The following is a 24,852-nucleotide window of genomic DNA, read 5'->3' on the forward strand; positions in this document are numbered from 1 at the left end:
GTGCCAATGAGCTGTCCACAGCAAATATTCTGTGTGTCAATAAGTCTCTGTACCATAGAAAAGATCACACTGGACAAAAATAGGAGGTAGCAGAATTCCTGTGCAGAACGTCTTTAATCAAGAAAATATAATCTTTAAAAATAAAACCCCAGAAAAGTGCAACAGAGCACACCACCCTAGACACAGTTTTATTCATTAGTAATTTCCCACCCTCCTCCCCACCTCTTTTGAGGTTGGCCCTGGTTTAAGCATATCCCACCAGCCTCAGTGTATTGGGGAAGGTCTTCCTCATCCCCATGCATTTCTCCTGATCGATGAAGAGGGAATTTGCTTTGACAGCCAGGTCGTGCTCCAAATTGGCTTTGGTGTGCACCAATGCCTGGAGTGTATCTTCTGCTTCTCTCAGCCTCTGCTGAAGGCTCTGGATCGTATCATCTATTTCATACACTTCATTAACAAGGCTGGATGGGACACATTTAAAAAAATGCAAAGTTAGAAAACAGGAAAAGTGTTTTGTCTTTCACACTGTCACACATCATGTTTTTGGTGAATTCTCTGGAGGCTTCTTAGAAGTCCAAAAATGGTTATAAATGCAGGGGACTCCAATGAGATCCTTACTCTGGTTAAAAATCAGCGTACTAGTTTGCCATAAGGGAGCTAGCAAAATGCCCTTTTTTTCACTAGAAGAAGCAGGTTCTACTCCCACAAAACTAGTAAGACAAAACATTAGAGTGAATTATGGGAACAGCCCGTGTGACAAGCAGCACCACTTAGGAAAAAGGATGGAAAATTGTGGTTTCCTGTTCTCATTTTGCTATTTGGGGTTTTCAGTTTGTTTTCTCTGGGCTTCACATTCCTCTGACAGCTAATGTGAGCAGGCAAAACCCAGCAGAATTCACTAATTAAAAGGTAGCCAATAGGTGAATAAAGGCAACCAGGGTGCCAAGAGGGCACTCAAAGGTGATGCCTATTTATTTCGAGTTACTGAACTGGAGTTAAAAATTACCCCTAGAATGCCATCATGGGATTAGATCAACAATCTATTTAGCCTCGCTTCCTGTCTCCAGCTGTGGCCAATGCAACAGCTTCAGAGGAAATGTGAAAGAAGACACAGCTATTCTTTGCTGGAGCCAAGTGTCCCATTATTCTTCCACAACTGCTAAGCAGTTTTGGGATAACCTAAATATAATGATGCATCCCTTGTTCACAACTAAAATAGCACCCACCCACCCCACTTTTGTAGCAAAATTTGAAGCAGATTAATTTCTTATGGTGATGCCAGCAAGGGCCTTTCAAGGCAAGGGAGAAGCAGAGGTGGGTTGCCATTGACTTCCTCTGCAGAGTCTTCCTTGGAGGCCATCCATCCAAGTACTGACCCTGCTTAGTTTCCAAGATCTGAAGAGATCAGGCTATACCATGCCGCCTTCCCTCCGGGGGGGGGGGGGGGAAGCTGCATAGAGAGTGGAAATATTTTTTATTATTGTTGTTGTTGTTGTTGTTAATAATAATGTTAATATATAATTTATATCCCATCTTCCCCACAAGCGGGCTGAGGGCGGGTTACAACAAAAACAAAAACACAGGCATAACAATAAAATCACAAATCTTGCAAACAGCATTTCAACAATTTGCCTGCTCAAAGGGTGAAGGTGTGGGTTGATATCCTGCGGCTGCTCCTGTGGGGGGGGGGGGCAGATGACCATATAGCCCCCCCCCCACAGGTGGAAGGCTGGCAGGGAGACACATTTGATGGATTTAATGGCCTCAACCCAATGCCAAATGCCTATGAGGTTAGATACCACAGATGATTTCCACAAGTAGAGGGGGGGGGCAATTTTTGCTGGTTCCTCACTCCCACAGAATATCTCCAGTTCCCCTCACGTGTTTTTCCTGGTGGTCCCCACTACCTCAGAAGGCATGAGTATTTGAGGCTCCAGCAGAAGGGGGAAGATGAGGAACATCCACACTGCAGATGACCATCCCTTCCCTCAGTAAAAATGTTCCTCAGGATCCAAGCCATGGCAGTGTAAGAAGGTTAATCCTTCTTCCTTGTCACTGATTGCCCCTTAGAGGTGGCGATTCCTGTTTAAAAGGGGGTTGTTGGAATAATGTTCCATTGATATATGTATAAAGTCTAGTTTGGCCCTGCACCATCTTCCGCAGAAACATATAAGATACTCCTGTTGACGTGGGTAACTGTGTATCTAGAATCTGTTTCCAACAAGTACACAAAACAGCACTGGAATTCTCACCCACAGGATGCTGCCCCTGTGAAGAGCTGTGCTGCTGAACCTTCAGCTAGAAATACCTTGGACTGTCTTTACATTTAGGGATACTTCTGAATGTCTCATCCCTGCCATTTCAACCTGATTCTTCCCATTTCAATTAATTGTGTCACTACCATATAAGCTGCTTATTACAGCTTGTGTACCCAAGACAGAAACCTGGAGAACATAAATAAATGACAGATCTATAAACAAATATTAAAAAGAAATGAAATAGGGGATTTTTGTTCATCCCTATGTAGGAAATACACATAAGGCCTTAAGGCGACATTATAGAAGATGCAGAATTTGTTTCAACGTGTTGTATTGTCGAAGGCTTTCACGGCCGGAGAACAACCATTTCAATGCGTTATTTTTGTCAAGGGAAGAAACCATTCCAAGTCGTCTGGGGAGATAAAAAGACCTTGTGGGACATTACCACGGTATTATCCTAAGCCTATGGAGCTGTATATTCTGTAGAATAGTTACTAATGTGTCTCTAAGAACTTCAAAATTGTGTGGCTGAGCAGCATCTGTTGCTAAGTGTGTGAGACTGTGGATGTCAAAGCACAGCTGGCAGGATTGGAAGGACCAATTACTTACCAAAAACATTGGCTGTTTATAAAAACTGTTGCACAGCGTCATGTTTTTATTCCTATATGGCAGCAAGCCTGCTGTTTTCTCTTACCGTAACTGAGCTGAATCCCGGCAGAGTTCTACATTGGGTCTACGAGTGCGCTCATCCAGGCGTGTGTGAGCCACCTTCAAGGGAGGCCCTTTGTCCCTGATGGCCTTCCGAATGGCTTCTATGGTCATCTCTGTCTGGAATATTTCCTGTAGAGTCTGATGTGGGAGGGAAATAACCGTGAAGAAAAGTCATCAACAAATGTGTCAATACATACCTTTGATAAAAAATATTTGAATTTATTTTTTTTTAACATTTTGTTTATGTAAAAGAACCTGAATCAATCCAGGGTCTCAATTCTGAGAGGGTCCTCAACAAATTATTCCTCTTAAAGCCAGCAGATCTTAATGATTAATGTGAATAGTTATCTCCCAAAAAGTTGTGGCATGGTACTTCCTATTTTGAGTGATCTGGCTTTGATTAATGTGCCACCAAAGTACATAGAAGATAGGGAGAAAATGAATCAGCACTGAATGTATTTGGGTATGTGCATTTGCTGCTGTTGTACACACAGGTGAAGATGAAGCATGAGAATTTTTTCCTGTTCAGGGGAACTTTATAACATGTGCTATAACATAGTGGTTAAGTTGTCAGGCTGTGAATCATCATCAGCACTCTGCTGGTTCGAGCCCACTACTGCCATGAGCCCAATAGGTGGCCTTGGGTAAGCCACTTCTCTCAGCTCCAGTTCCACAGCTGACTTTGTTCATCACTTTGAGTGGGGCACTAGTGAGTCTAGATGAGTGGTATGTAAGTGTAAGTGTAGTAGTAGTAGTAGTAGTAGTAGTAGTAGTAGTAGTAGTAGTAGTAGTAGTAGTTGCCCTGCCTTTCTTCCATGAAACAAATGTTATCTATGCAGGGCTTCTGGGCCCTTGAGGTGTCATTGAGTGAGCTCAGTCTCCCATCCCAGAAACCAACCAGATCTGTTGAACTTCAGCAATATTGCTATATCATGGACCTTAAGGAAAGTGAAGGCCAGCATAGGTTGAGGTACATGGCAAAACGGGGATGTACATGCAGTTCCTACACCTGCTCTTCATGCAGATATGGTTTAAGACCACTCTTTTTGCCTTATATATTATCTGCTGCTTTAAATATGTACTCCTCTGTACCACCAGCACTCCATGTTGTCTAGTGTTGTCCTAGAACTGATTATGTTTTGCTCCAGTATTTTTTCTACTCTGTCTTGGATCCTTGCTAATGCTATGTCTTTTAAACTTGTATCTGTTTACCTTATGGTATTGTATTGAAATGTACTTGATACTGATTGTATTAACCTCATACTGTGTAATCCGCCTTGAGTCTCAGTGAGAAAGGCGGACTATAAATGACGTAAATAAATAAATTCTGCAGGGCATATCTCTTGGATCTTCCACAAAGGGTCACATATTAGATATGGATCCATCTCAGTACCAGTGCTGGCTCCTATCATAACTTTTTTTCAGATACTTAGAGGACAGAGACGAGATGGATTTAGAGGTATATGATCACTATGGACAAATGACAGATACATGTTATGCTGCTCATTCAAGTTTCTCATTATAACAGGCCTGGGGCTGGAGACAATGAAAGAATATGTCATGTTTAGCTTACTAAAAAGAGTGGGAAAGAAGGGGAAATAGATATTCCCTTCTGTCCCTCAGGGAATTATGAAATAGAAGATTTATAGTGGATGTTCTGGAATAAACTATTAATTGTAAGAGCAGTTGAACTATGGAAAAATTGTCCAGAGAGGCTGTGTAATTCCCTCTACTATAAACTGTATGGTTCTTTTTTATAGGGTTCTTTTTTATATGGATGCTATTTTAGGATATAAACTGGGCAGGGTAATCTCTTGACCACTTCCTGTTCTTTGTTTCTATGGCCCCCATACTGTCTTCTAATTACTATAGGAAATCAACATCAGTACTTCATGTTGCTTGCTTGGAAGGAAAAAAAACCTCCACTAAATCTAGATGTCTTGCTGCACATTTGAATCTCTGCACATAGCTGTAAGAGATACCCTGTCTAGATCATTATCTTGAATTCAGTTTCATTATTTCAGTACAACCTGCAGAAGCATTTTGGATATGCAAAATACCACAGTGGTTTTCAGACAGCCTAAATAAATCTGTGGGATCTGGAAATGGTGAAACCTATGGGAATTAATTGAGAGTTTTTACTCAGAAAAAGGAGAAAAGCAGCATGGACATTTGTTTTAAGCTCACTCACAATGAGAGAGAGAGAGAGAGAGAGAGAGAGAGAGAGAGAGAGAGAGAGAAATCTGGTTTTCCAAAGCACGAGTAATCAAGAGGATAGACCTGCAGATCCTAATCAGATCTAATTGTGGTGGTGACTGCCTTGGGGCAAGCAGCTTTCAAACATGTCTGCAGTACAATTTGAAAATCAGTATTAAACAGGTTTAATTTTTACAGCATTCTCCTCGCTCAAAATGTACCCAAAGAGTTTTAGGCTTAAGAGCACCGTCTTAAAACTATAACCCCCAATGTTCCTTGAAAAAGTTAAAAGCTAAAAGTGTAAAAGTGGCTTTGGTTTGCAATGCAGGTATTTCCTGAATGTCTGCCAGTATTGCTAGCATTTCTGCTGTATCATCCTGCACTTTGAAATGCTGTTTAATAATTTCAGCAACAGCAGGGCATCATGGGGGATGAGCACATTGTCTCTTGGAAAAGTATGGCATAGGTAGTATAGTGAGTAACAAAGAGAGGTCCCTGGTTCCATCACATCTCAGGTTCCATTTTAAATCAGAAAAACAGAGTTGCACTTATTTGTAACTGCTGTTCATCTAGGTCTTCATGCAGGCACACATTCCCTCCCTCCTGCCCCACTGCGAGCTCTCAAGAATTTGTGGATTGGGGCTCACAGCGGCGCAGGAGAACTGAGGGAAGAAGAGGGTGACCTCTCTCAACACGTGACCATTTTGGCAGGAAAAGCCGTCTCAGAGCGGTCCGTGGGAGAGGTCCCCCCCTCCAAAATAGTCTATAAGCTGAAAAAAATCCTGTTCCAAGTGGCTGGCCTGCGCAAGCACAGTCCCCAATGTGGGACTGCACTGAAGACCGTAGATGAAGTGACGTTAGCAAGCTGTTATTTACTTGAAATGTGGTGTCTGTAAAAAGATAAGTTGTAACTATGCTGAACAACTACTTGGAACCAAGAGTGTAAGGAGGGGCTGGATTTAGTCCCTCTACTCCCTACTAAGTAGCTGATTGTTGTGACCACAGCTTTTTCTAAAGGGCTATTCATCTGCAGCTATCACTCTTAAATGTGTGCGCTGTTGGACTGGGGGCAGTGCCATTAAGATACTGCATAACTAATATTAAAGATACTGTGCTTCATTTAATATTGGATTCATGGGAACACAGATATGCAGCAGATTAAAAATGACCTAGTCTAATGCCCCAAGTCAGAACCATCCACCCATCAACCCACACACATCCAACTATGCAAACTACAGTGTGTACCACAAATGGCAGGTGTACTACTGAGTAAATAGCTCCTAGAAAATAACAATGAGCTGAAAGAGAAGATGACCTTAGCCAGATGTGTCTGAATCTTGTTCTTGGCATCTGCTGTTTCAGAGATACGGTTGGTAAAGGCAATGTTGGCTTTGTTAAACTGGTTCCACATCTCATTGGCAGTCACTACAAGCAGCGTTTCAATATCATCCCTGAGTTTGGAGGAGGCAGCCCGTTCGCTCTGGGAGCGCAGAATATTATCATCAGTGAACTTGGCCCAGGATTCTGGCACTGAAATCCTGGGAAAGCACAATTGGAGACACACACAGAGTTTGCACAAATGTTTGTAATGTAGCTCTTCCTGTTTCAGCTGGTAAAGCATTCATGGAGCATTCCAAAAGAACTGTAGTGATTAATAAACACAGAACGAACGCCTGCAACATATTATGTTTAACTTTTGCAAATGTATATACTATTTTCACATTCATTTTAAAAACACATCAAACAGCCTTTAGGCATATTTTGCTGGATGTTACTCTTGGAGCATCTTCCTACATTTTCTATGTGTAAGGAATTCGGGGTGGGAAAGAAGGAGGGGAACTGAGAAATAGATTTTTTTTAAGCAAGAAAAGAAAGCAAGAGTGTAGCCAGAGGTTTTGACTTGATATTTGACTGCCAAAATGTAGCCTTCTTAGCAGTCACATCAATTCAAACTCCATACTCTCTTGATTTTTTAAAGGGGAGGGGGGAATAGCTTTCCTTATTTACATAAGGAAATTCTTAATACTTATGGTTGCTTTTAACTTTTAAAATAAAAACATGTGCCCCTGCAGGAGTATCTGTATCCATATGTTGTGATTGTTTGTGTGCCCCTCAAAATAAAAAGCTGGGTGAGGGCATACAGAATGGGAAGAATGCTGGAGGCACATAACTCATGAATGAACTGCCACAGGCCAGTGCACCAGTTTTCCAGTATGGATGCATTTAAGCCTTCTGTGCACCTTCACCAATAGAATAGGTTATCACTGTCTGTAAAACTTTTTGCAACAATAAACCGGTTAGGACCAGTAGCAAGGTTGCCAACTCTGGCTTGGAAAATTCCTGGAGATTTGAGGGTAGATTAGGGTTGCTAGGTCCACATACCCTTCCAGTGGGAGGGGAGACTTGGCACTCACTTTTTTGGATATTACAATGCCCGCCTTTCCCTCCCCTACTTTGAGGCAGATTTCCCCACCAAAATCCAAGTTTGCCCACTTTGGCTGAGCAGCCCCAAGTAGTATGTCTCTGTTTGTGGTTTTAAAGTTCGTTTTGTGTCCCAACCTGATAAACAGTTATAATTTTGGCTTTTTAGCCCAACCCAGAAAGTTGTCCTCCCCCTGCCAGCTAGGTGAGTGGTGGCGGGGTGGGGGGAGCGGTGGAAAGTGGGAGCAGAGGAAACTTAGGGTGGATTTGGGGTAGTGTGAAGTTTGGGAAGTGGAGGGAGCTCGGTGAGGATATAATGTTCAAAACTGCCATTTTCTGCAGGAAAACTGATATTTGTAGTCTGGAGATCAGTGAATTCTGTGCCCCCCATGGAAGATGGCAAGCCTAGCCAGTAGATGCATGCCCCTCTCTAAACAAAACAGTAGGTTTCATGACTTGCATGTGAGAATGAGCCATCAGAGATTAAATGCCACAGGCTGAAATTTCATAACAACTCAAAACACAATACTTTTTCTAAGACCAGATTTCACTCATTCAGTTGAGAGTAGAGATGGGCATGAACTGAAATACGAATCAAAATTCAGCAGGAACCCGGCCAGTTCGTGGTTCGCGAACTGGCAGTTTGTCAGAGCCCATGTCTGACGAACCACTATGAACTTTAGGCTCGTTTGTTTCATTGGTTTTTTGGTTCATCACTGCAGACAGCCTGGCGCCAGTCAATCAGTTTCCTAGGCAACAGGGGATGGCCTTTCTGCAGACCTTCTGCTGGCCTGGAAGTGATGATTTGCTGACCCAGATGCGATGTTTTCACGAACCAAATGAAGTGGTTTGCGAACTGGGGCAGGTTCATGAAAGTTCGTGGTTCGTGAAATGCGACGAACCATGAACCGCATGGTTCATTTTTTCCAGTCCGTGCCTAACTCTAGTTGAGAGTCATTAAATGTTGAATAAGTAATCAAAGCTGAGAGATCAAATGAAATACATACATGTGCAAACCATGCTTAGGCCTCTAGGATGCAATGAAATGGCAGCTGCTATGAACAAATATGAATTCTGGAATCAGTATTTTCCAGGATACATCTACAAGGCGTATATATATACAGAGGAAGACTCAAAACCAGCTAAAGGCTGTATGTGTGCTTAGGGAAGAGGCAGACAGCCCCATAACTAACCAAAAAGATGATCCTTCCAGGCCACTGAGTAGCACATCTCACACAATTAGATTTGGAGTCCTCAGTCAGTGGTTTAAGGATACTTAGCATACAAGGTTTCAAAAACACTTACGTAGCATCAAAGCGCTCCACACCTCGGTAATAGCTGATGCCATCAGATGTATTCCTGAGATGGTGACATTTGTCATCAATCCTGTGAGCTGATTGCTTGTCACTCAGGTCTTTCTCCAGCTCATGTTGGGCTGCCCTATCAGACCTGTGGTAAGACAGGCCAGAAAAAGAGGAGTAACAATGGCTGGTACAAAATAGCAAGTTATGGCAATATAACTAGCCCTCTTTAGATCCCTTGTGTTATTGCAGAGCTTCCTCCTTTGTTACAAGAGATGGATGCACAGCTTTTATCAGCATAAAGCCTTCCTTCACTTTTATGGCTTTCTACCATACAAAGAAATATCCAATCTTAAACTGGCTAATGTGATTGCACAGTATTGCACCGATCTCCGAATTTATTGCAGACATGATTACAAAGGGCAACATTATAGCCCCAGATTTATGACATGCTGTCTCTCCTGTAGAGATGGCCCATGTCATACTTCAAATGCAGGTTAGGGCTCATTATACTGACTAAATCTACCTAGAAGATTTAATCAGCCTGAGGCAGGTTGGTACCAGTTGACACAATCTCTCAAAGGCAATTTAGACCCTTCTTAAAAGGAATTAATAATAACCACTGAAGCAGAAGGCAACTCCATACAGCTGTATAAACACATTGCTGCCCTGAGAAGAATTGCTGGAAGGAGACTTAGATGAAATTAAGGAGTCTGCTCCTCAGCATTCTCACTTAATGGAAGGAGTCCTTGTGTGACTGGAAGCTTCCTGTGTCAACAGAAAGTTCTCTTCAATCCAACTCATTACAATTAGTTCTAGCCCAGTAGGTGTGTGTATACGTAAGTTGCTTTTCATGAGCAGGGCCTTTGAACAGCATCTATGGTCTATGTGATACTACCATCAAGCCCACTCAGATTGACGTCTGGAATCGTTGCCCTGACCATGAATTGGTTCTGTTATATTATCACATAACCTAAACTAACTTTCTATATCACTTTGTCAGGTCACTATGTAATTCTAGTCTGTATGATCCCTGATTGGCTGGGCTGAGCTGGGCTCACATAATCAGGAAGAAGAAAGTAGCCCATTTTTTTAAAAAAACAAAAAAACTATGCCTCAGTCTCTGCCATTTGGGTTAAGAATAAGCTGCAAAGAGCCACATATAAAGTTATTGGCCTGGGGGGTGGATGGTCACAGAACATCACCAAAGTGCTAATATCATATCATAAATATTTGCTGGTGAACACTGAGCTCAGTTGCAATTACGATTGTTAATATGAAACCTATAAACAGTGTAAATACAAGTGCACTCATGTTGAAGCACATGTGAACATGTATTTAGGAACTGTATTCCAGTCAAGTTAGTCTGACGGATGCCTGAGGCCTACATTACATATTTACTGCAGGAAACTCTGGTACAACCCCAATGTTTCCCACAGTAATTTGCATATGTTGAGCTGCCCTTACATCTAAATAAGGGTCTTCTTGTACAATATGCAAACTATAAGTTCATTGGGGGTTCTTCAATCCAAATCATATTTCATGTCTGACCTAGGATTCACTTTTAAAACAGTGTGCATTGGGGGAGGGGGTGTCAGCTCCAGAGCATGGCACCATGCCAGGAGGGGCTTCGGCCTTCCCTCCCTTCTACTCTGTGCCACTTTTAGACAGAAAATGGCTGGGGGGCACTGTTTGTTTCATTGCCAGTTCCATGTGTCTGCTCAGGAATTGTGGGCAGACATGTGAAACCAACAGTTCCCCCCTCCTGCAGCTATTTTTTTCTGTCAACAGTGGTATAGGATAGAAGGGAAGGAAGGCTGACGTCCCTCCTGTTGATGCACTATGCTTCAGAGCATGTTCCTCTCGCACAAACATTGTTCTTAAGGTGATTCCTGGGTTAGACATGAAATGCGAGTTGGGTTGTAAGACTCAAATTCCACGTATCATGTAATGTGACCCTAAAGGAAACCATCAGCCTACATTTTCTCTTCTATCACCCTTTTTACCTGAAACATTGCCTAATTGTTATACTACCATTAAAGGTTATACAACCTTTATGGCATCTATCATGACTCCATATTGTGGACAAGAGAACACAGAGATAAGGCCATGGTACAATGCTCAGCATAACAGCCTCTCATCTCCCCTTCTGCAACCAGTGGGGAAAGCTACTGTCTGCAAAACAGAGTTATCTACATGCTTCACTGAAGCTGATTACTTATCCTCCAGATCAGTGCTAAAGCTGACATGAAATGAAATGCTACACACATTTCCAATTTGGCAACAATTCTAATTTTGAATTTTAAGTATCAGTTTGGAAAATTCAGGGCCCAGGAATGGCCTAGGAACACCACGTGATGAAGCAAACAGAGCAATGCTAAGCAGAATTATTCCCTTCTTAGCCCATGGACTTCAATAGATGCTAATTAGGAGGACCACACTGGAAGTAATCTTGATGGGAGACTGAAGGTCATCCCTTGAAAAAGTTTGAAAGTATTTTGATAAGAACATCTGGATTAAATCTGTCCACTGCTATCAGGGTTACATTCTGTTGGCCATGTTAATTGATCATTGTGTTCTATGGAGGCCAGGTGTCTTGTTCCAGCAAAAGACTTCCTGTCTCACCATGTCGGTCTTCTGCTACTGTTCTTTAAAGGGATGGAAGAAAAATTGGAGGGGGGGGTGATACTCTAGGATCAGAGGCATCCTAGAGTGTTGCATCCATGCAATGATGTCACCTCTGGGTTTTGCAACTTTTTAAATACACATCACGGGTTACCATTTTTAAACTTTTATTATGCCGAGTGGTCTGACTCTCTGTGGACTTTTGAGAGGGCCTGTCTGTAAACACAGGTTTTTGAGCATGACAACTAATAGATAAATGATCAGATATGATCAGACACAGCGCAGTGAGGTATGTGAAAAGAGTTGCTTAAAATGATGGCCTGTGTTTAAAGAACACTTAACAGAGCCCGGCAGATAAGTACAAAAATAGACCCATATTTACCAGCATACCTCGAGCATGAATACTGAGGTTCAGTGGCTCTACCACTCTAAGCATTTTTGCCACGTGTGGCTCCATACCTCTTTGGGTTTTCCCCACAGAGAAAAAGCACAGGCAGAAAACTTGAAGGAGAGCCCTTGAAATGCTGCATTGAAATCTGAAATTCATCTGGAATTCAGATGAAATCCAAAGAGGTATGGAGCCAAACATGGCAAAAATTGCCCATGCAAAAATTGCACAGGTCCGGATGAAAGGCTAGCTTTCAGCATTGTTCTAACAATGATCTGTGTGTCCATTTCCCAAATATGTTTGAAAATCTAGTTTGTAACCCTCATAGACATTTAATTTCTTTCTGGGCCATTCTATAGACTCCTGTCCAACTTGAAGGCCAAGAAAGGATACTGAAGACATTTCTCTCTTTCAGATTGCACAGTGGGGAAAATTGATGAAGTGTGCACATCCAACTATTTTTAAAGCCTTCTTGAGAAAAACTGAGACCAAACGTTTCCTTACGCAAGCTGGGCTATCGCCTTATCCAAGTGTCTTCTCATTCTCTCTTGGCATGAATGGATCACATCAACCTCCTAGTTAAGTTATAAAAGCAAAAATCCTGTCAGCATCCCACTGATTAATGAAAGTAACATGAATTGCAATCAAAATCACCCTTATGTGGCCTCCATAACCACTGTGACCAAAAATGCAACTCAGTGTGATAAGTTAGAGCCTTTTGTCTTGGAAGAATCCATTGCGGAGATGAGAGTCTCTTATATGTACAAAGTAAAACTGGGAGCCAGACATATCCAAATTGCTGATAACCCTAATACCTTGGAGTTGTCTTGTTCAATATCAGCTCTATAGGCCCTTATGCAGCAATGCAAAAGTTTGTGCAGTTGCTATCAGTTTCATGAGATACCGTTTTTTTAGAATGGTGGAGCATTTAGCTTTGGACTATTGGTAATGCCTGGCATTTCCTAGTGTTAACTTTTGTCATGTTTTATTACTTATTTTCTTCTGTTTTATAATGAATGTTTGTTATGAATATCAAATACTGTTATTGAATATCTTTTGAGTATACATCAGCTGATTTAGAGGAGCTTGCTGGAAAATCGAAATATAAATAAACACCAACTTAATTCTAATCTGAGCTATTTTCAGACATAGAAAGGGGAAGACAATGAATGCACATCTAGAAGTAAGCAGGAGCGGAGTGGCAAGCTCCATTCCCTGACTTTATTTGTATTTATTGAAAAGCATGTATAGAACCTACACACGTATACAGAACCCATATAGGTAAAAGTGTTTGTACATAGAGCTCTTTTTTCATGATAGAAAACCCCGCTTCATCCAGAATTCTGGATTGTGTGGAGAGAACTGTACCCATGTATGTGTTCATGTAGACTCTCTCTCTCTGTCTGAAAAAACACACGTCATTTGGGCAGAGTTTACTGTCACAATCCTGCTTCTCTACCAGTACATGAATTCATTATCACCTCCCATAAAATTTGCTTCTTGATCATACAATGAGCAAAGATGGCTTAATCTTCAAAACGCCTCTGATTATTCAGAGACTCTTTCTGTCACCTTTAACTCACTTGATGTAGGAGTTAGCCTTTTGACTGTGTCAATCAATTTAAGCCATAGGTTGTTACATAAACATGCTAATTAGCCTGAAAATCTAATGCTGAACAATGCTGATTTTTTTTTTACAGGGCACTGAAACTTGCTCACGTGCTCCTTCTTTCCCCATCTACATATAAAATCACACACACTCACCACAGAAGGGTGGGTTTTATTTAGCCTTGGTTTCTAGAAGCACTTTCAGTGCCTGAAGCTATTCTGATTCCCACACGCCTTTGGCTCTGGCAAAATAAAGGGACGCAGCTCTTGAGGACCAAATTTTTCCATGTGACACTCCCTGTTGGAAACTCCTTATTTCCTTTGGATGAAAGCATTCTCCAGATAGCTTCTGGCATCCAGCTCAGCTGTATGTCACTTGACTTCATGAGCTAATAAACACCTTGGAACAAATGACAGTAGGGTTTGGCCAGCAGCACATTGATATAGCACAGGGAATATGATTTGTACTCTGGACTGAAAGGCAGGAACTTGGAATGACACAGCAATGGACACTGCAGTTGGCTCGTCCAGACTTTTCCCATGTAAGTGGGAAACTTTCTGTGGGCCATGACAGGAGCTTATCTAGGCATTTTGGAACAGAATCTGTCATAGCCAATCACTGTTCTCAAAGGTAATGTTATATTTAATTCAATGGATGCAGATACAGGCCACCACTGAAAGCTAAACTATACAAGATGAATTACACGAGGATGCTCAAGTGAAGGGAGATGCAGTGTTAGCCAGGAAGCATAGTTTGAACCTCACCTCTCTCTACAGAGCCAGCTAGATAGCTCCTCAGAGGGTTTGTTAATTTCACCTCTCTACAGAGCCTGCAAAGATAGCTTCTCAGAGGGTTTGTTCCAGGAGACAAAGAGGAAATTAACAAACCCTCTGAGGAGCTGTGAACATCCTGGTCAGGGATCTAGATTCAGTACTGACCATCAAGACCAATACTGTGAATGTGGGCTCATATATCATATATCATATCATATCATAGTTCCAGGCAGATCTGCAGAAAGGTGTCAACACAGGCATACACACTGAAAGCTGTATGTTCCCAAAGATGTACAGAAGATTACAACCTGGCTCATGGTTGACTCAGAGGCAAACCTTGCCACTATAACATTCTAGGTCATCAGAGCCCTTCTTTCCTCCTGCCTCTGGGGAAGGAAAACACAGACACATTTGAGTTATTGTCCCCACCCCACCCCACCTCTGGAGTAAATACCCAAGCATGCCTTGTAGATAGGTGAAAATCAAGAAGAGTTCGCACATCTTATTCTGCAAAGGAAAAGTAGCTCATCTTCGTAAACATTCTAGACAAGTGCTACTGAAAAACTTAAATGATAGTAACTTCGATTGTACTCTAAATGAAAGCTCCTATCCAACATTCAGCCCATCCTGGGGAAAAAAATTAGCACATTTCCTCCTCAGGATGCCAGTGGGACTCACTGTCAGTAGTTGCTTCTCCACATCGTCATGTACAAGATCGATGCCCATCCTCTTCTCTCGATGAAGCAGACATTCCTCGGCTACCTGTTTGACAAAAGAGCACAACTGTAATAATATGTTATGGAGCTGTTGAAAAGGACCATGAATGTAAAGGAACTCCCTTTATGAAACTAGTGGATACTTATTGTGCAGTTTAAGAGTCTTTGCATTGGAAAATATAACATACAGAGAGAAAGTGAGAGAGACCACTTCCAGTTTCTTTCCATTAGAATCCAGGGCTTGGATCCAGCTGAGAATTTCTTTGGAGGTGAGAAAGTTGTCCTCCTTGGATAGGAATCCTCCCTTCCGTGAGCATGCTCCACTGGATCCAAGCCTTGGTCTTCACATGGGCATGTAATGACTCTCTCTCATACAACAAGGCTGCAGTTTGATCTATGCATGTGTATTGTTGCTAATAAATGAAGTTGTCCAAGTCTATAAGACTGGGATCCTGTGCACGGTTTGAGTTTTGGAGAACCTTTCATTAACAGCAAGTTTCTAGTCCTCATGGTTGTGAGGAGGGGGAATCATCCACTGGGTACAGATCTTCCAGTTGCCATAAGCAGGACCTCCATGACTGAATGTCTTCTTCAGAGCATTTTTTATGCAATAAATATACAAGTGTTGCTTATTTGTTGCAAGGAATCTTTCTTCAAGGGATTGCTTCTTCTTGTGGAGATATCACATTTCCCCCATATTAAAAACATATCACAATGTGGTAAGGAAAATGCAGTTATCCTGAAGCTCCGGTATCTAGTACAGAGAATGTGGGTTTCATGGAATGTGCTTGTGTGAGGGTCATGGAGGCTACCCACTGGACAAAGGACAACATCAATGACATTTTTTAGTGATAAATGACACAACTGTGGCAAACATGTCTGTACCATTTTATTTATTAGATTAGATTTTTTTAATGTGTCTCTTTAAAAGAATATTTCTAAAATCTTTAGCAAATGAGCTCTACCTCACAGTCCCACTGATGCACAAGGGCACAAATGTAGTCCTTTAACAGAAAAAAGCAAACATGTCAACACTTTGGGGTTTGGTATTACATTATCCCTGGAAAATCCAACGGTAGTACTACAGAAAGGAAAGCATAGAAGTGACAGCAGATAGTTGTATAATTCAGAGTTATTTCTTCATATTTCCTCCATATTTCCTTATTCAGCAGGAGACAGTAGCAGTCTCTGTGCAGATTTCTCTCCTTTTGCACAAGTCAGCTGGGCAAGGTCAAGTCCACTGATTTCAACAGGTGTTAAAGCATACTTTTGTGGCCAAATTTGTGATTATCTAACAGAGTCTATTGTTTTGAATACCTTCTAAATTAACAATTGCCCTCACCTACATAAGAAAGCAAGTGCAATGATCTTAATGATGTAATAATTCACCAGTAGTGGCTGCATTCAGACGTCACAAACAACACTTTGTTCATTATAAGGCCCTCAGACTCATGCACACCTCCTGCATCCCTTCTTCCCTCATAGGCTTGCCCTTTGCTTGAGGATTGCCAATCCCAGGCTGGGAAATTCATGGAGAGTCGGTGGTGGAGTCTGGGAAAGGTGGGTTTGGGGAAGGAAGGAACCTCAGCAGGATTTAATGTCATACAGTCCACCGCCAAAAGCAACCATTTTCTCCAGGGGAACAAATCTATGTCCTCTGGAGATACATCGTAATTCTGGAACATCTCTAGGTCCTACCTGGAGGTTGGCAAACTTAATTTGCCCACCCTCAAGATGTAAATCTCTTTCCTTGTCCCCAACCACCTGTTCTGGAGAAACTGCATAATGGGACAAAAAATGGCCAGAATATGGCCACCATAGTGACTAAGGCTGCCTGGCCTAGCAACCAGCAGGAGACCAGGCAGGGCAGGGATGTGCAGGGCAGACAACAGCAATGGTGTGACATCACTTATGGAAAAACACAGAAGTGACATCACATCTTTCTAGGAATCATGAGGAACCATAGGGTTTGGGGGTGATTACTAGAGAGGACTGGCACCACTTATGGGTTTCCCCAGTACTGATGGTAGTCTTCTCAGAATTACAGAAAACTGCAGTTTTGCCATAGAATTTCCAGTGATTCCTAGAGGTGTGTGATAGCATCAGGTTTTCTTGAAAGTGATGTCATGCCATCACTAATTGCAATTTAATCTTATTTTTTCTTTCTCCCACTCGCCCCTGGAGTGCCAGTAGGTAAGACCCAATGGGGACAGGAGATCTCCAGCCTGCTGCAGGCACTTGACAACCCTAATATTGATACATAGATATTAGGGGAAATTCCTAGAGTGTCATCCGGAAGTGACTTCACATCCTCCCCAACTCTACTCCCCCCCCCCCCCACCAGGTACCACCCTTAAAAATCTCTCAGCATTTGCTATGGCAATGTTGGCCACTTTATCCCTAGGGTGGCCCACCAAGATTGAAGTTATGTTAGCTTACAACAACTACAATTTGTGGTGACGCCTCAATTCAACTCTTTAACAAACTGTGGTTTATTTCCTGTAAATCAGGATTTTTAGTGGTTTGTAGATAAGAAACAAATTGCAATTTGTATTAGTCCTAAATTAGCAAGGCCTCAGCGTTGGCAGTGCATGTAATGAGAGAAGGGAAGGGAAAAGGAGGGAATGAACAAGCCCTAGGACTTCCAAGGCTGGTTCCTAAACAAGCCATAGTATGTCTGGTCATCTGAATGCCGCCAAAGTCTTTGTCCCTGTGAAAAGCAAGAGACAGAGGATCTTATTCATTATATCTTTTAATGCAAACTATATAGATCCTTTAAGACTGAAGGGCCATCCCTCTTTTCAAGGAAAGTTAATTCTCCTCTTTGTCAAATGATTTTTCTATTAGGTAATAAATGTCCAACAATTATTTGTTTGGTTGTTAATGTTTACTTACCTCATTAAGTCTTATTGATGCGATGGATATTATGCTGTTAATGACTTGAATTTTTTTCCCCATTATGTAACACCAGAAGATTTATCTTCATCATTGATTGTATATAAACAGCAAAACGAAATAAACCCTGAGTGACCTGACTTTCTTCTTAGCAGAAAGACAGAATGGTGAGAGACAGCACTAATTTAATTCCCATTGAAGTGGCCTTGTGAAAAGAACTGACGTGGAGTTGCTCGCTTCTAGAGCTAAAATGGAATGGAAACTGCTTATAAAAGAAGGCATTAAGCCAAATACAGCACCTGTGTGCTCCATAGAAATTTTCTAGAAGAGATAACGCATGACCAAAATCCTGATTATCACTAACTCAGCTCACACTAGTTCAGAGCATAAAACCTAACAGCAGAGTGGAATGCTTGCAGACCAGCATCTCATTGACTGATCCACTCACTGCAGGTATTGTTAGATATCAATGGAACTGAACAGTTTACCTGGAGCGGCCCTTCGGTTTCTGCCAATGCTCTGTCTAGTCGTTTCTTCATCTCTGTAAGAGCATTTGTTTCCCCAATCATTTCATCCACCTCATGGTTGAGTTCAGTTTTCCAGAATGTTATGTCATTGACTCGTTCTCCCAGATTTTTGGTTGTTTCAGTTTGAGTTTTCCTCGTCTGCTGGTTCTTGTCCTGGATCATTCGGGAGGTGTCCACCCTCAGCCTCTCAGCTCCCTGCCGTGACATTTCTGATTCCTTGTAACTTGTCAAGTTAGATCTATACCAGTCGTCAGGGGTGTACCTAGTAAACAGCGCTGTTCTGTTGGAAACGAAGGGGAGCATCTTGCTTGGGGTGAGCCCCTGAGAACTCTTTGAGAAAGGAGCCAAAGTTGGAGTGATGGCGGCTACTTTGTAATAGGTGCTGGGTCTCCAGGGAAGACTCAGGCTGTGAGTCAAAGAGTAGTGAGGAAATCGGTTCTTGTAGCTGGATGCCATAGTGCTGATGGCTGGCAGAAAATTTGTGGGTGTTGGTCTAGGGTGGGCATAAGTTGCCGTCAAGGTAGAGCCTACAAGCTCCATGGCTGCAAATATCTATCCAGTAAGGCTTCCTGTGTCAAAGAAGAATGAGAACAAGTGCACATTAAATAAAGCCTGGCTTACAAACAACAGTACCTCTTAACTGAGACTTCTAATGAGTTATGCCAGAGCCAGCCATAGAAAAGAGTGAAAAGGAAGGCAGATTCAGGCAGAATTTTTAAAAATGATATTAAAGGCCAGAAAGTTATCAATTATTTTATTACATCTTTATCAGTCAGTCCACCATTTCTCAGGCAAGAGAATATCTTTGGTCACCTCTGAATACTATATACTGAATTTTGTATATCACCCAGTCCACCATTTCTCTGGCAAGAAAATATCTTTGGTTACCTCTGAATAATACATACTGGATTTGGTATAAGGAACATCTGTTCAGCTGGCATTGGCATTTCAAGAGTCTATACCTATGATTGCCAAAGTAGTCCCACAGTTTGTTTGAATGGCAGGCCGTTTGGTGCATTCAGATTTTTTCTGATATAACAATAAAAGCCTATCATAAATGCCGTATAAACAATTTCCCTTAAGGATCATTACGAAGTCCTTGTGTTTCTTGGGTGACAACACAAAAGATTTTGAATCAGAGGTCCAATGGCAGCAATATGCCTCTCAGACTCACACAAGCTCTTTTCTCCTCACACAGGCAAAAGCAATGGCTGCCTTCCCCTCTGTGCCGTTTTCTCCTCATAAAAGCATTCCATAAAGTCACTATTGGTTCCATTTACAAAATCATATTACTTACATGAATGCATGTAAGTTTCACAGTGCAGCTAATATTAACTCCACAAAGGCTTTGAGGGAAATCGTGTGGAGAAGAAGGCTGCAACCACTTCTGCCCTCATATCCTAGTCGTGAATAAAAAAGGGCATGTTTGAGTCCAGGAGGCACAAAACTCCCATTGAACCTCTGAATCAAAGTCCTCATGTCATCACCTAACACTTTGTGTAATGTATAAAGAGGACCTAGTTATTAAACCTCCATAATCTTCTTCATTGAGGTCCTCCCTCCCTCCCAGCTATGTCAAGCTATAAAATTCTCACAACCATATATATAATACAAGCAGCATCATATTCCACTTGGATTTTAAAAATATTTATATGTGCCAAAATGTAAAGTCAGCACCTCTCACTTTTAGATACCAAAAGAACATTGGGCCTATACTATGAATCTAATCCAGTAGATTTAACTTCCCCAGTTTAGACTGTGGCATATTTGGTATTCATGCTTGTTTGTTTACACCACTTATGCTCTCTTTTTCTCCAATGGAGACCCAACAGGACTTAAATCGTTCTCCTCTCCTTCATTTTATCCTCATAACAATACTGTGAGGTAGGCCCAGCTGAGACTGTGTGACTGATCCAATAGTAGAAAAAGAGCAATTTGTGGTAGGGTATGAGCTTTTTGTGAGCCACACAGCTCACGAAAGCTCATACCCTACCACAAATGTTGTTAGTCTTATAGGTGCTACTGGTCTCTTGCTCTTTTCTACTGCTGCAGACAGACTAACACGGCTACTCATCTTGGTTGGTCCAAGGTGAACTTCCATGGCAGAGTGGGGATTTGAACCTGGGTCTCCCAGATCCTGTTTTGATACTCTAACTACTGTACTACAATGGCTCTCAAAGATCAAAGGTCTTAGCTCAGGACAAAAATGCAATGTACATATTTTCTAAATGGCTCCACTATACATCATCATTATGTTATTGTGTAAACTTGATCCATTCTGTTAGGTGTACAGCTGTCCTATAGGTTGGGAGCTAAAGGAGTGGCACATATGGCAGTAGCAGTAGAAGCAGTGCTGGCAAAAGGGGAGAAGGAGAGAAATATGGGCTACAGAGCATGGAATAAAAGGGCAGACTACGCCACCGTAGAGAGTGGAGCTAACAACATGTAATATAGCAAGTACCACTGCTGTCCTATTGTTATAAAGGAAATATTATCTAGGAATGCACCTATACAGTTTGTACAGCCCATATAGTCTCAAAAAACCAGTAAGGGACCATCAGCATCATGCATTGCTTGTGCACGGCCAGAAGCATCTGCTGTTAGAAACAGAGTGCTGCATCACAGAGATGTAGGCGAGATTCAGCAAGGTACTTCCTATGCTCTTAAAGGAGCCACATACGTATTCACATGTGCTTAGCTGTACTCATTCACCATGAAGGAACAGGTCAAAAGGGCTTTCACACAACCTCCCATATAATGTGGTGACCTTTTGCTGATATGAAGATTACTCTTGTCTCGAGTATGCAAATGGTTCAATACATATTTAGAACATAGGCTAATCTAGGCTCCAGAACCATAGACGAAGTATATATGAAGATGGAACCTCCATGTTCAGAGCAGCACACCAATGAATATTAATTGCTTCGGGGAACAGCAGGAGAGAGCTTTCATTTTCTTGCCTTGCTTGAGGTTTTCTCATGACATCTGGTTGACCACTGAGGACAACAAGTTTCTGGACTAGATCTGCTCCGGGTCTGATTTAGCAAGACCCTTATTGTGATCTTTTGTGAGTGTTCGCACAATCTGAGAAATGGAAAATATGATCTTCTAGCACCAACAAGCTAATTCCAATGTAGGGGCTCTTTCTCGGTACTGAGCCTCTGTGTCTAATACGGAAACCACACACACAAATCAGGATCTTTAATGTTGGCCTTAGTTGATGGCGATGAAGAAAATCCATGGAGCATAGCATAATTTTGACCAGGTGGAGGAAGGCAAATGTTAATGTGTGGAAATTGTGTAGATGCCATTAATACTGAGTTAATAGACTTAACGGGAAATGATAATCCAGAGTTTTGACAGTTTCTTTTCCCACTATAATACCATTCTGAAATCATCTCAATAAGCTCACCTTGGAGAGTGTGACCACACAGAGAGATTATTGGTTCAAGTAACCGCACGCTGACTTGCAGCCCATTGTCCCTTTCTCTTAGCTAATTATACCCTGGAAATTGAATACTCAAGGCGATCTAATGTAAATATCTTGGTGTACATAATACAAAATCCAATAACAAAGGAATTCATTGCACTGAGGAAAACTTCACTTTAGTTGCAGGAGTGAATCTCTGATCCTTTTGGATACACCGGAGAGAGAGATAACAGATGTGATGGGCATGGCATTGTAATGGAGGTCTCACCAGTGACAAACAGCATAGCAGTGTTATCTCCCAGATCTTCCATACAATGTTTTCCTTACTGCTTTCCCAACTGTCATTCACCTGGCTTGCAATAGCATTCCAATAGTAACTCAGATTTTGACAATTATGCCTTTCAATCCTGGTTAAACACATGAAGTCGCCTGGTACTATGTCAGACAGACCATTGGTCTATCAACAACAGTATCATCTGTGCTAACTAGCAGACACTCTTCAGGACCTCAAATACAGGTCTTTCCCATCATCTTCAAAGGAAGATGGCAGGCATTGAACCTGGAACTTTCTGCAAGCAACTCTCCCATTGAGCCATGGCCCCCTCCCCAGTGATCAAGCCTAACCATTTCTAAATTTTGCCTATAATCAATCCAGAGCTTAATCCCATTAGACTCTCATACAAGTCAGCAAGGTAGAGCCAAGCTACAAGTGACGCCTGGCACAAGTTGGACACTTGTCAGCTTCCCTCAAGTTTTGATGGGATATGAAGGCATCCTGGTCTTGCAGCTGTAAAACCAGGACACCTACATCTCCCATCAAAACTTGAGGGAAGCTGACAAATGTTCAACCTGTGTAAGGCATCACTTGTAGCTTGGCTCTTACTAACAAGCCATACCAAGCGTATTTGTGCCTCACACTAGTGAAGCAATCTGTACAAAAATCTCTTAGTTCAGTTTTAAGTACCTGCCTACATGCCTGCTTATCCAACCTACTTGTAAATAAACTTTCTGTTTCCATTTAAAACTCCATAAGCCTCGTGTGCCAGTTTCTTTTTATAGGGGAAACACACACCTCTGATCTTCCCTCTACTTAGACTTGGCTGGGTAACATCTCAACTTATACATTAAGGATGGGACAATAAAGAAAATTGAAGCTACAAACACAACCATGCTACTAAAGGCTTTCCAGCCCAGTAAACAGCTTCATCTGCTTTAGGAGGAGAATTTTACCTCAGAGCAGGGGAAGGTCAGCCCAAGCATGGGTCAGCAAAGGGCCTGGATTGTGGTCAATGTATTTTTTTCTATTAGTGCATTTATTTGCCTTCACAATGTTGATGCCACACGGTCATGTGTTTTATTCTGCTCCGTAGACCAAGTATTCCTGCCGGTGCAGATTAATGTGAATTATTATCATTATTCACCATAGGACAATATTAAGATGTGCTGTTGATGAAAACCTCATAACAGATGTTTCCTCACAGTCTGAAGAAGGACCCAATCCACATGACAATGACAGACACTCCACAGCTCCCTTTATGTTTGAGTCAAGTCAATAGCTGCTAGAAATGTTAGGTTTGCTACCTTGAGTTCCATGACAGAAGAATTGGTGTAAATCAGCCCAAATACTGGCCCAAATACTGGCATTGGTGTAAATCAGCCCAAATACTGGCCCAATTACTGGCACTTCTTTAACAAATCTCTCTCTCCCTCTACACACTTAAACACACACACACACACAAAATGCAAGAAGAATTCCAGAAATTCAGACCCCTCTGAGGCATTTGTGGGCCACAGTCCTATAAACTGAGCCCCAACTGACCTCCTCTGCAATGTACTCAGGATCAAAGGGCATATTTTTCTCTATTTTTGCTGAGTTGTGGGTTTTTTAAAAAGACAAATATGTCGCTTTCTCAAATGTAAGTTACTAAGATCTTTCCATTTTTTTCATTCTAGAAACAGGAGATTAGGGGGAGGGAGGGGGGAGATGTTCACATCTTTTTCCATGATACTCCATTTAAATCCTACCGCTCCACACCTAGCAGGGGGATAAACTTGATAATAAACAGCATTAAACTCTACTTTCCGTAATTCCCCCCGTGGCTCCCTTGAGATCTTTACAGTGGATTGTTTTGAGGGGGGCAAGAACATATTCCCCTGACTTGCTGCCATTGGCTATTGCTCCATTTCTGACAGGCACATACATTTCTTTCTGGGGAATTCACAGTTTCAAAGAGAGTCATTTGCCCTGTACCTGCCTTCTAATTTCATATTTGCCTAGGCTGAGATGCTCAGGCACCACAGGGGTAAGGTGTCCTTCCCTGGCGATTAGTGTATTCTGTGAGGCTGGTGGATATCCTTGGTAGCTTTCCCCTTCTCTACTGCCAGAAGTGACTATCACTCACCTGTCTGCAGAGCAATGCTGAAGTAAGAGAAGACAGAGGGATGGAAGAAGCCTCCTGTAGCCACAGGCTGCTGTTCACCCAATGTCCAGTAACAACATCTTCTTAGGCTTCCCTCCCACACAGGGATTCTATCCCGCCCTCACCCTTTGTGACATACACCCTTCCAATACTTTCCATTGGTCAAAAGGTGGGAGGAAGGGAAGGGAGGGGGAGGAAGAGTAACGGTTGCTAAGGACTCACAAGCTGCTAAGTAACTCTATTCCCTGACTGCTGAACGTGAGGTGGGTGGGTAGAGAGAATGAAAGGAACAGGGAGCAGAAACTCCTTCCTGCAGCTGTTTGCATATACAGGCAAATGTCTCCTTACACAACAGTGGCCATAAACAACCATACTCTGAACAGCTGTCATTCCACAGCAAGTCCTGCTACTACACCCAGTAAGGGGAGTGTGTGCTGTGTATCCTCCATATGGAAGAAAGCTGTGCTAGCAAGCTACAGGGGTGCAAGTCTTTATAGGTGCAACACAACAAGCTACAAGCTGTGTGAAAGGAAACCCAGATGCAACCTATATTTGGACATCATGGTTGCTGTGTGTTAGTTG

General features: G+C 42.1%; 1 protein-coding gene across 1 annotated transcript; it reads right to left on the bottom strand.

The window, feature by feature from the left end:
- Positions 1 to 183: 183 nt before the first annotated feature.
- On the bottom strand, positions 184 to 24,357 carry TEKT3 (tektin 3). The gene is made up of 8 exons (XM_054977813.1): positions 24,253 to 24,357; positions 18,382 to 18,989; positions 14,961 to 15,044; positions 12,405 to 12,475; positions 8,892 to 9,035; positions 6,481 to 6,703; positions 2,953 to 3,107; positions 184 to 461 (listed from the first exon to the last, which is right to left on the bottom strand). The coding sequence occupies exons 2-8, from the start codon at positions 18,958 to 18,960 to the stop codon at positions 245 to 247; spliced, it is 1,473 nt and encodes a 490-aa protein (XP_054833788.1). The 5' UTR covers positions 18,961 to 18,989; positions 24,253 to 24,357; the 3' UTR covers positions 184 to 244.
- Between the last annotated feature and the right edge of the window lie 495 nt (positions 24,358 to 24,852).

This window comes from Eublepharis macularius, chromosome 4, assembly GCF_028583425.1.
Source record: "Eublepharis macularius isolate TG4126 chromosome 4, MPM_Emac_v1.0, whole genome shotgun sequence".
In the NCBI taxonomy this organism is placed as follows: Eukaryota; Metazoa; Chordata; class Lepidosauria; order Squamata; family Eublepharidae; genus Eublepharis; species Eublepharis macularius.

Excerpts from the sequence above, each read along its gene's own strand:
- TEKT3 (XM_054977813.1), bottom strand. The coding sequence starts at position 18,960 with ATGGAGCTTGTAGGCTCTACCTTGACGGCAACTTATGCCCACCCTAGA. Across the intron at positions 6,704-8,891 it reads GTGGAGCGCTTTGATGCTAC|GATTTCAGTGCCAGAATCCT; the intron begins GTAAGTGTTTTT and ends GTGCTTTCCCAG. Across the intron at positions 3,108-6,480 it reads TTCAGACACATCTGGCTAAG|ACTCTACAGGAAATATTCCA; the intron begins GTCATCTTCTCT and ends CTCCCACATCAG.